This window comes from Octopus bimaculoides, chromosome 1, assembly GCF_046866305.1.
Source record: "Octopus bimaculoides isolate indiv1 chromosome 1, ASM4686630v1, whole genome shotgun sequence".
In the NCBI taxonomy this organism is placed as follows: domain Eukaryota; kingdom Metazoa; phylum Mollusca; class Cephalopoda; order Octopoda; family Octopodidae; genus Octopus; species Octopus bimaculoides.
The window spans coordinates 195,248,024-195,260,523 of NC_142928.1; the positions used below are offsets into that span (position 1 = coordinate 195,248,024).

General features: G+C 39.4%; 1 protein-coding gene across 3 annotated transcripts in view; it reads right to left on the reverse strand.

The window, feature by feature from the left end:
• The window catches only part of LOC106869895 (uncharacterized), a 116,241-nt gene that overhangs the window by 2,649 nt on the left and 101,092 nt on the right, over positions 1-12,500 (reverse strand). The window contains exons 3-6 of one of the 3 annotated variants that reach the window (XM_089365111.1): positions 10,870-11,096; positions 7,869-7,998; positions 2,804-2,983; positions 1-1,272 (exon numbers count right to left, since the gene is read on the reverse strand). The exon at positions 1-1,272 is cut by the window's left edge and continues 2,649 nt beyond it. In XM_089365111.1, the coding sequence (XP_089221237.1) occupies positions 1,172-1,272; positions 2,804-2,983; positions 7,869-7,998; positions 10,870-11,096 (638 nt within the window). In that variant the 3' untranslated portion in view covers positions 1-1,171. Of the gene's footprint in view, positions 1,273-2,803; positions 3,008-7,868; positions 7,999-10,869; positions 11,097-12,500 lie in introns of all 3 variants that reach the window. The other 2 variants (XM_052973776.2, XM_089365118.1) reach the window with 2 other exon arrangements.

The following is a 12,500-nucleotide window of genomic DNA, read 5'->3' on the forward strand; positions in this document are numbered from 1 at the left end:
AATATAAAGAAAAAAATTATATACTTTATATTAATTTTTTTCGTTAATTGGTTTTGCATGCTGGCTACTTCATAAAATCTTATATAGATTTTATCCTTATATTACATATATATATTATCATTATTATTATTATTATTATTATTATTATTATTTCAATTAGGCATAGTGATACTAATATCTTAGTGTTAGAACTCAATATATATATATATATATATATATATATATATATATATGCACTTTATGTTTGAAGCTCCAATGAAGATATAAGGTGTTACTCAGCACACTCAACTCGGAGTGTGCTGCATCTAGTACCAGAAACAGCTGTGAGCTAATGCAGGTCATGATATAATTTCTTCTTATTCCTTCGCTATTCCAATTCATCATTCATTATATATATTCATACATACATACATATATTCCAGAGTGGGGCTTTCTTTCATTCATCGTTATCCTGAGTTTGTTACAGGCAGTTTTCACAGAAAAATGTTAACATGATAATCAGAGGATCAATGAAGTGAATCCTGAGTTGTAGACAAAAAGGGTGACTTTTTCTTATTGCACTCTTGTATTTGTGTACTTTTTGTCATCGCCGTCGTCATCGTCATCGTTTAATGTCCACTTTCCCTCTTTGTAAATTCAACTACACACACACACATATACACACACACATGCACACAAACATACATACACACATATGCATACAGACACACCTACATGTGTGTGTGTGTGTTTATAGATAAGGAGAAAATTGTGTGGATAGATAGATACATAGATAGATAGATAGGTAGGTAGGTAGTTAGGTAGGTAAGTAGATAGATAGAGAGAAAGAAAGATAGATAGATAGATTTAGACATTGTTCTCCGTGAAGTCTCAGCACAGCCTTGTTATAATAACTGTGAATACCAAAAGAATTCATTGTACACATCCATTCGCATCATCTTTCAGAGTATATCCCAGTATTCTCCATTGTTCTTCAAGTTACGATTTCTTCCTGCTTGTTATCATCATCATCATCATCATCATCACTGTCCTCTTTGTTATATCTCAATGCCTTGCTCAGTCACCCAAAACGCAAAAGGAACATCGTAAATGTGAATCTATAGTCTTTGTGTTGTGTTAAAAGACCCTTTCGCCAGAGGAGAAAGCGCAGAAACATATATGTACAGAGTCTTCAAGAATGTTCTGAATAAGGTGGAGGGTCATCTTTTGGTAGCATAGTAAGCATTGAAAGATCTTCAAATGTGGGTCCGTAAACCTCGTCTGCAGGTGGCGCTGTAAAACAAAAAAGTTATATGTAATTAGTGCAATTATCTTAGCAGTGACATATATTTAATTCTATTATTTGTTTCAGTTGTTTGACTGCGGCCATGCTGGAGCATTATCATTTAGTCAAAGAAATCAATCCCAGGACTTATTCTTTGTGAGCCTGGTACTTATTCTTTCGGTCCCTTGCACCGAATTGCTAAGTTATGGGGATGTAAACGCACCAACATTGGTTGTCAAGTGATGATGGGGGGACAGCCCATGGGTGTCACGCAGTGGGACTGAGCCTGGAACCTTATGGTTGGGAAGCAAGCTTCTTACCACACAGCCACACCTACATCGTTAATTAACTGTTACATGTATTTAGTGTAATTAACAAACAGACAGTTCTTCATCATCACCATCATCATTATCATCAGGGTTCCTGACAATTAGCTCGAAAGACTTCCAGAAGTTGGCTGGCAGATCTTTTATGCTTTATGTATTTTCCTTGTGTCAGTAATTACACTGTGGCCATGCTGGGGCATTACGTTAAGAATTTTTAGTTGAATGAATCAACCCCAGTACTTGTTCTATCAGTCTCTTTTGTCAAACTGCTAAGTTATGGGGATGTAAACAGACCAATACCCATCACTGTCAAGCAGTGATGGGGGAAAACACAAAAAGAAGGACACACAATCATATATATATATATATACACGATGGGCTTCTTTCAGTTTCCACCTATGAAATCTATTGATAAGGCTTTGGTCAGCTAGAGGCTATAGTAGAAAACGCTGGCTCAAGGTGCCATGCAGTGATATAGAACCCAGAACCATGAGGTTCGTAAGTCAATTTCTTACCCCACCCCCACACCTGTGTCTTTTACTAGATTCTTTTTCATTCTCAAAATTTATTGAAACAAAACAGCATAATTCAACAGAAATATGGTAATAGAATGGTTAAGCACAGCTAAACATCAGTACTGAAACAATAAGTTATATTAGTCTATTAATGAGCTGTGTTAACGAGAGATGGCTGAAATTACAACCAAAGTGGATGTAGATGTCAATTAAATCATCATCATTGTTTAACGTCCGTTTTCCATGCTGGCATGGGTTGGACAGTTTGACTGAAGATGGCAAGCCAGGAGGCTGCACCAAGTTCCAATCTGATCTGGTAAGGTTTCTACAGCTGGATGCCCTTCCTAACGCCAACCACTCCGAGAGTGTAGTGAGTGCTTTTATGTGTCACTGGCATGGGATCCAGCTGGGCGGCACTAGCATCAGCCACGTTCAGATGGTGCTTTTTCATTATAAATATTGTTTTCAAATTCAGGCACAAGGCCAGCAATATTAGGGGACAGGGTAACTCAATCACACTGACCCCAGTGCTCATCTGGTACTTATTCTTTCGACCCTGAAAGGATAAAAAGCAAAGGGATCCTTGGCGGAATTTGAACTCAGAACACGAAGACAAACTAAATTCCACTTATCATGCTAACGATCCTGCCAGCTCATTACCCTAAATCATTATAAGCATGAATTGTAATGAAACTTACCTGAAGGTCTAATTTGTGTATGGTTGGTCGGTTGTGCGGGAAGGACTGTGCCGTTAACAGTTCTTTTCTCTTTGGAACATTTAGAGCAATAACATACAGCAATTACGATCGTGATGATTATAATTATTATAACGACTATTGTTATAATGATGGTTTTCATCGGGCCATCTGAAACGACATCTGTTTTCCTTAGTTGGATAACATCTAGAGAAAAATAATCGCAGCAAAGTACCTCCAATATGGAGGTTGGTAGATATATTTTAGAAACACTGATCAATAATAGATAATCAAACATAAATATACAAAAAAAACCCTTAATTCCTATATTGACACCAACATTCCACAACCAATTTGTGCAATCACACAATGTATCCTTCCTCTATTGCTACTACTACTACTACTACTACTACTACTACTACTACTACTACTACTACTACTACTACTACTACCACTACAACAACAACAACATAAAAAATAATAACTCTTTCTAAAATAGGCACAAGGACTTAAAATTTAGAGGTAAAGGGCAAGTCAGTTACATCAACCCCAGTATTCAACTGGTACTTATTTTATCGATCCCGAAAGGATGAAAGGCAAAGTCAACCTCGGTAGAATTTGAACTCAGGATGTAAAGTCGGACGAAGTGTCGCTAAGCATTTTGCGCAGGGTGCTAACAATCCCATCAGCTTGCTACCTTAATACAAATAGGAAAAACAAAAAAAAAAAAAGAAAAGGGCAAGAATAATAATAAGACTAAGATGATAATTATTCCTATGGTAATTTGGTAATTGCTTCACTTGGCACACAGCCAAGTTGTTAGCTAAGGGACAGAAAGAGACTGGAATTGAGACAAGGATTGTCAATCTGTAGAAAAGGGCCATACTGTATTCTGTAAGAATCCTAAGAAATATTCCTGAAATTTGAAGAGACTTGTTGACCAAACCTCAAGATAATAGCCCTGCTAGCAAAGGGTTTAATAATAATGGTAATAATGATAATAAGGATGATGATGATAGTAATAATAATAATAATAATAATAATAATAATAATAATAATAATAATAATAATAATGAGACGCCATGACAATAAAGCCAGGCTTGTCCATTGGACACTTTGCAACAAGTATGGACTTGACAGAGCAAAAAATTGGTACGACCACTATCCTGATGGCTTTGTCGAAAATAGAAATGCAAAGATCCTATGGGATTTTATGATTCAGTGCGACCATGAGATAGAGAATAGGAAGTCAGACATAGTCTTAATTGAGAAAGAAAACAAACTATGCTGGATCATGGATATAGCATGCCCAGCTGACAACAAGGTATGCGATAAGGAAGAAAGAAAAGTCGAGAGATATGACAGGTTAGCTTGGGAAGTTAAGCAGTTGTGGTCGATGAAAAAGGTGGTAGTAGTACCAATAATTGTCGGAACCCTGGGAACAGTGAGCAAAGATCTCGAGAAGTACGTGGGACAAATAGGGGCTGCAATAAGGGTAGAGCACTTGCAGAAACCGCTTGAATACTCCGGAAGGTGCTCGAAAAATAAGAGGTGTTACCTTAGTTCACTGGTAGTGAACAGCTGACACCATAGTACATCTCCAGCATTAGAAGCTGTACAAAGGCAACAATAATAATAATAATTATGAAAATAATAATAATAATAATGATGATGATGATAATGATGATGACAATGATTTCGAATTTTGCCACAAAGGCAGCAATTTTGGGGGAGAGGATGAGTTGATTACATCCACCCCAGTGTTCAATTATTTAATCGATCCCGAAATGATGAAAAGCAAAGTCAACCTCGGCAGAATTTGAACTCAGAAAACAGTGACGGGCGAAATACCGCTAAGCCTTTTGTCCAGTGCGCTAACGATTCTGCCAGCTCATCGCCTTAATTATAGTAATAACAATGACAACAACAGTAACAACTACAACAGCAATAGCTACAACAACTTCAACAACAACAACAATCATGCAAAGGAGTAGTTGGAGAACAATGACCCTGAGGCAGTACCAGGCAGTGGCTCTCATGGCTTTTGATCTTAACTGATTGCAAATGTTATCATAAACATGGAAATACGGAATAAAGTATCTTGTACTGAATACCTGCCTCTTAAAATGGCATCTGTAATCTTATCTCTATTTCCCCAAATGGATGTCAACTGTTTTTCTGATACAACCAAGGCCTCTGGAGATATACTGTGACTGAGAAGACCCAGCAAGGAAAGTCAGATCACAGCCGTAGCCTAAACCAGTGTTGCATAACCAGCCTATTTAAAAAGTACCTTTGGATCATCGGGCGACACTCCATGCTTGAGGAGATCTATTGAGTCAAGTACATGAACATCAAAATCAAATCAAACCACAATAAAAAATGGAAATTGTCGTTGTGGCTGATGCCAGTGCTGCCTGATTGGCTCCCATGCCGGTGGCACACAAGAAGCACCATTCATGCATGGGTCATTGCGAGTACCGCCTGACTGGCTCCCTGTGCCGGTGACACATAAAAAGCACCATCCGAACGTGGTTGATGCCAGCCCCCTCGCCCCGACTGGCTCCTGTGCCAGTGGCACGTAAAAAGCACCCACTACACTCTCAGAGTGGTTGGCGTTAGGAAGGGCATCCAGCTGTAGAAACCTTACTAAATCGGATTGGAGCCTGGAGCGACCTTCTGGCTTGCCAATCCCCAGTCAAACTGTCCAACTCATGCCAAACGTTAAACAATCCCCAGTCAAACTGTCCAACTCATGCCAAACGTTAAACAACAATGGTACTTTCTACTTTATTCTTTGTTCTCTGCTTACAGCTTTTTCTCAATGAACATTGATCATAGTTGTTTCTTTCCAGTTCGGCAGAATGAAGCTTGTCATTTCTTTGGTTTAGAACATTTAAATACCGTGTTTTCAATATTTGTTATGTATGTGTCCATGCATGGGTTGTACAAACTTTATAATTATCATTGATGTATAAGTGAGACACTGAGAAACAGCAATGCACATATTTATAAAGGATTTGTAGAGGTATAGATGCATATGTGATTAAAACCTTACTCGGTTTCCCGATTTTGGTATAGAGGTATTGCAGTCCATGTGTTTACATTTTCACACACATTTTGCTGTGACGGTGCATCAGAGGGAAGATATATATATATATATATATATATATATATATATATATACTCCGTATCAGCTAGCAAAAATTAATTGTACTTGTATTTCAAAGGGCCAGCCTCATCACACTCTGCATCACATTGTATCTCCCTGAGAATTACATTAAGGGTACACATGTCTGTGGAGTATTCAGCCACATGCATGTTAATTTTACAAGCAAGCTGTTCCCTCATACTCATAACCAATTTTTCTTATATGAAGTAACTCCATAAAAGAAAAATCTTTCAGTTTCCTGAGATGGCTTACATTAAAACAGTTTTCTTTCATTGTTTTTGTTGTGGATCCTTAGTTCCTGTTTCAGATTTGATCTATCTTCTATTATTATATTTATGCTGTTTTCCCACCGAATTGTTTACACCTGTCATGACCCAGGCTTAAATAGAGTATCTATTACAAATCACCTTGAACAGGTGGAACACTTTACAGCAGGTCATTTCAACACTAATTGAAATTTTACATTATGTCACATAAAGCCATCTGGAGATAATCATACTTTCATATTATTCAACATTTGGTTTCCTGGCATTTATCAAACTTTAGAATTGTGCTGCTTTTGACCCTCATCAAACTCCAATGTTATTCCACATATGGCCCCCTTCAAACTTCAATATTATCCCACATATGGCTCTCATTAAACTCCAATATAATCCCAAATCTGATTCTCATTAAACTCCAATGTTATCCCACATATGACTCTCATCAAACTTCAACATTATCCCACATCTGGCTCTCATCAAACTCCAACGTTATCCTACATATGGCTCTCATTAAACTCCAATATAATCCCACATCTGGCTCTCATCAAACTCCAACGTTATCCCACATATAGCTCTCATTAAACTCTAATCCCACATCTGCCTCTCATTAAACTCCAATGTTATCCCACATATGGCTCTCATCAAACTCCAATGTTATCCCACATCTGGCTCTCATTAAACTCCAATGTTGTCCTACATCTGGCTCTCATCAAACTCCAACATTATCCCACATATGGCTCTCATCAAGCTCCAATATTATCCCAAATTTAGTTCTCATTAAACTCCAATGTTATCCCACATCTGACTCTCATTAAACTCCAATGTTATCCCACATATGGCTCTCGTTAAACTCCAGTGTAAGCCCACATATGGTTCTCATTAAACTCCAATTCTACCCCACATATGGCTCTCGTTAAACCCTAATGCCACATCCCAATGTTAACCCACATATGGCTCTCATTAAACTCCAATGTTATCCTACATCTGGCTCTCATCAAACTCCAACGTTATCCCACATATGGCTTACATTAAACTCCAATATTATCCCACATATAGCTCTCATTAAACTCTAATCCCACATCTGCCTCTCATTAAACTCCAATGTTATCCCACATATGGCTCTCATTAAACTCCAATATAATCCCACATCTGGCTCTCATCAAACTCCAACGTTATCCCACATATGGCTTACATTAAACTCCAATATTATCCCACATATAGCTCTCATTAAACTCTAATCCCACATCTGCCTCTCATTAAACTCCAATGTTATCCCACATATGGCTCTCATTAAACTCCAATGCTGTCCAACATCTGGCTCTCATCAAACTCCAGTGTAAGCCCACATATGGTTCTCATTAAACTCCAATTCTACCACACATATGGCTCGCATTAAACCCTAATCCCACATCCCAATGTTAACCCACATATGGCTCTCATTAAACTCCAATGTTATCCTACATCTGGCTCTCATCAAATTTCAATGCTATCCCGCATCTGACTCTGATCAATGTACAGTATTTTCCCAAACATAACACACAACAAACTTTGAAATAAACCCACTTATTAACATGTCAGACACACATTTTCTTCTAGTTAGCCCACATCTTAGAGGAACAAATGAAACACTTACCCTTTCTCATCACAATTAATGTGAAGTCATAATTAAAGACATCCAGATCTTTCCGGACTAATTCTATTCTCAAAAGTTTTCTTTGGCTGCAGATGAAATCTGTTGGTGATGGGTTGCATGAGAACACCTCCTGAAAGAAGAGGATTCGTGAAGTTTCTATTGAATTGGCAGCCATCAAGGGAAACATCACAGTAATCACTGTTGGTGGATTGAGGGAGATGGAGGAGGAGGAAGAGGAGGAGGAGGAGGAGGAGGAGGAGGAGGAGGAGGAGGAGGAGGAGGAAGAGGAGATGGGGGAGGAGGGGAGGGGGAGTGAAGGGGCGGGGGAGGAGGGAGTGAAGGGGCAGGGGTAGGAGAGGAGGAGGGAGTGGAGGAGAAGGTGTGGGAGAAAAGAGGATAGGAAGGGAAAGAGAAGAGGGAGTAAGAAGACACAACAATGATAAGTATGAGGAGGGGGACAAGGACAACGAGGAGGAGGGGGACAAGGAGGAGGGGGACAAGGAGGAGGGGGACAAGGAGGAGGAGGACAAGGAGGAGAGGGACAAGGAGGAGAGGGACAAGGAGGAGAGGGACAAGGATGAGAGGGACAAGGAGGAGGGGAGGAGGACAAGGAGGATGAGGGGAGGGAGAAGGAAGGGAAGGAGGACTAGGAGGACAACAGCAACAATGAGGAAGACTAGGACAATGAGGAGGGAGAGGTGGACAAGGAGGAGGAGGACAAGGAGGAGGAAAAAGAGGAGGAGGAGGACAAATATACAACAGTCTTTCATTTTCTATTACCAAATCCACTCACAAGGCTTTGGCCAGCCTGAGGCTATAGTAGAAGACACTTGCCCAAGGTGCCATGCAGTGGGACTGAACTTAGAACTATGTGGTTGGTAAGCAAGCCACCCACCACACAGCCACTCCTGCGCCTATATATATATATATATATATATATATAACTAGAGGTAGTCGATACTAGAGGTAGTCGATAGCTTCCGCTATCTGGGCGACCAAGTTAGTAGTGGGGGTGGGTGCGCTGAAAGTGTAGCTGCTAGAATAAGAATAGCCTGGGCAAAGTTTAGAGAGCTCTTACCCCTGCTGGCGACAAAGGGACTCTCACTCAGAGTAAAAGGCAGACTGTATGACGCATGCGTACGAACAACCATGCTACATGGCAGTGAAACATGGGCTGTAACTGCTGAGGACATACGTAAGCTCGCAAGGAATGAAGCCAGTATGCTCCGTTGGATGTGTAATGTCAATGTGAATACCCGTCAGAGTGTAAGTATCTTGAGAGAAAAGCTGAACATTAGAAGCATCAGTTGTGGCGTGCAAGAGAGACGATTGCGCTGGTATGGACATGTGGTGAGAATGGAGGAGGATAGCTGCGTGAAAAAGTGCCACACCCTAACAGTTGAGGGAACCCGTGGAAGAGGTAGGCCCAGGAAGACCTGGGCTGAGGTGGTGAGGCAAGACCTTCGTACATTGGGCCTCACCGAGGCGATGACTACGGACCGAGACCTTTGGAAATGGGCTGTGCGTGAGAAGACCCGGCAAGCCAAGTAAGATCGTTGCCAGTGCCCCTGGACTGGTTCTTGTGCGGGTGGCACATGAGATGCACCATTTTGAGCGTGGCCGTTGCCAGTACCGCCTGACTGGCTCCTGTAGGATTTTCGAGCGAGATCGTTGCCAGTGCCCCTGGACTGGCTTGTGCGGGTGGCACATAAAAGACACCATTTCGAGCGTGGCCGTTTTCGTGCAGGTGACACGTAAAAGCACCCACTACACTCTCTGAGTGGTTGGCGTTAGGAAGGGCATCCAGCTGTAGAAACTCTGCCAAATCAGACTGGAGCCTGGTGTTGCCATCCGGTTTCACCAGTCCTCAGTCAAATCGTCCAACCCATGCTAGCATGGAAAGCGGACGTTAAACGATGATGATGATGATGATGATATATATATATATATATATATATATATATATATATATATATATATATATAAATAATATATATATGCATATATACATACGCATATATGTACATACATATATACGTACGTAAGATGATGATGATGACAACGATGATGGTGACAATGATGATGATGGCAATGATGATGATGAAGATGATGATGATGAAAATGACCACGGTGTTAGTGTTGGTGGTAGTGGTGGAGCAGTTGTTGACGATGACGATGATGATGGTGATGATGACGATGAGGATAATGATGATGGCAATGATGATGCTGATGATGATGATGATGATGATGATGATGATGATGACGACGACGTTCATACGTAACAGGCTTCGTTCAGTATCCGTCTCTCAAATCCACTCAAGATATTCAACTTGAGAGAAGAAAAACAAATGAAATTTTGAGAAGAATAGGATCGAATTTTATCTTTAGCAACAACAATAACAATAACAGCAAATATTTCATCCCCATAACCCGCTGCCCCATCAGCATGAAATATACCCTTTCATTATTTACAATATTTGCATTATTTACATTTGATGGAATTTGCGTTAGCAGCAAATAAGATGAGGACAAATATCCGTCAAATGTAAATAATGTAAATAATACTCTTTTACTCTTTTACTTGTTTCAGTCATTTGACTGCAGCCATGCTGGAGCACTGCCTTTAGTCGAGCAAATCGACCCCAGGACTTATTCTTTGTAAGCCTAGTACTTATTCTATCAGTCTCTTTTGCCGAACTGCTAAGTTACGGGGACGTAAACACACCAGCATCGGTTGTCAAGCGATGTTGGGGGGACAAACATAGACACACAAATACACACACACGCATACACACACACACATACATACATATACATACATACGACGGGCTTCTTTCAGTTTCCGTCTACCAAATCCACTCACAAGTCTTTGGTCGGCCCGAGGCTATAGTAAGAGACATAATTCCGCATCTCTTAAATATTGAACTGTATACACCCTTTCGTTCTGGTAATTTCTTCCCCTAAAAAAAACCCCACAAAAAGAGAAGCAGCCATCACTCACCTTCGGTCCACTTGTGTTGTCTGTAAAAACATTTAACTTGACATAGCAGTCTTCTATGTTAATGTTCTTAATGTCCATACAGATATCTCCGTCTTCTGTTTTAAAAGTCAGGTTACAACTTGTGGCCCTATATAGGACAGTTGACTGACTCAGTGTGTTTACCTCGAACTTGGTTTTCGTCACATCAATATAAGTCTTCCTATTGCATTGGTAATAATCAAATGAAACTGGAAAATATTACACAAAAATAACCTTTAATAACATCGTGCACCTGTAAAAAAAAAAAAAAAAAGAAGGGCTCTTGCCCTGTTGTTCAGGCACCCGTGGCTTTTGTGGGTTTTTTCCACAAGGACCTTAAAGTGCCTCCCCTATTGGGAGTTTGATTTGTTCAATTTTATTTTGTTATTACATTGTGTACATGCGAAGATCCATTGTATCGTCCTGTTTTTTGTCATGTTGTTTCATGTCTTTTAATGTTATTTTAAGTGAGCCCTTGTGGCTAATAAAAGTATTTATTATTATTATTATTATTATTATTATTATTGTTGTTATTATCATCATCATCATCATCATCATCATCATCATCATCATTATTATTATTATTATTACCTTTGCACAGCTTCTAAAACTGGAGATGTACTACAGTGTCAGCTGTTCACTACTAGTGAACTAAGGTAACACCTCTTATTTTCGAGCACCTTCCGGAGTATTCGAGCAGTTCCAAGCAGTGCTGTTTTCTGCAAGTGCTCTATCCTTATTGCAGCCCCTATTTGTTCCACGTATTTCTCGAGATTTTTGCTCACTATGCCCAGGGTTTCGACAATTATTGGTACTACTGCTACCTTTTTCATCGACCACAACTGCTTAACTTCCCAAGCTAACCTGTCATATCTCTCAACTTTTCTTTCTTCCTTATCGCATACCTTGTTGTTAGCTGGGCATGCTATATCTATGATCCGGCATCGTTTGTTTTCTTTCTCAATTAAGACTATGTCTGGTTTCCTATTCTCTTTCTTATGGTTGCACTGAATCATAAAATCCCACAGGATCTTTGCATTTCTATTTTCAACGATGCCTTCAGGTTTGTGGTCATATCAATTTTTTGTTCTGTCAAGTCCATATTTGTTACAAAGTGTCCAATGGACAAGCCTGGCTATATTGCCATGGCGTCTCATTATTATTATTATTATTATTATTGTTCAGTAGTTTTATTTTTATAACGTGCTTTCACTTCACTACCGAGCGCAGCTCTGTGCGCCTTGGGTATGTGCTGTGGTTTGCTGTGGTGCTCTTATGTTTACTGTATTGAAAGTGTTTTGCGTAGAATGTGTGCAGTACCCAGTAGTGCAATTTTCTGTATGTTATATATATTTGTAAGTGTTTTTGTTATGTATTTGTCTGAATATTTTTATTATAACTAGAGAAACGTTGTCATCTGCTGGTATTGATACATCAATTAGAAAGCATTTTTATTATTATTATTATTATTATTATTATTATTATTATTATTATTATTATTATTATTATTATTATTATTATTATTATGTTTGACTTTTGCTTTGTATTTGTACAAGTTGACTCCAAGTCTCACCCAGAGACCTCAAGAGACAACAAGTTAGAAGTTCATGTTT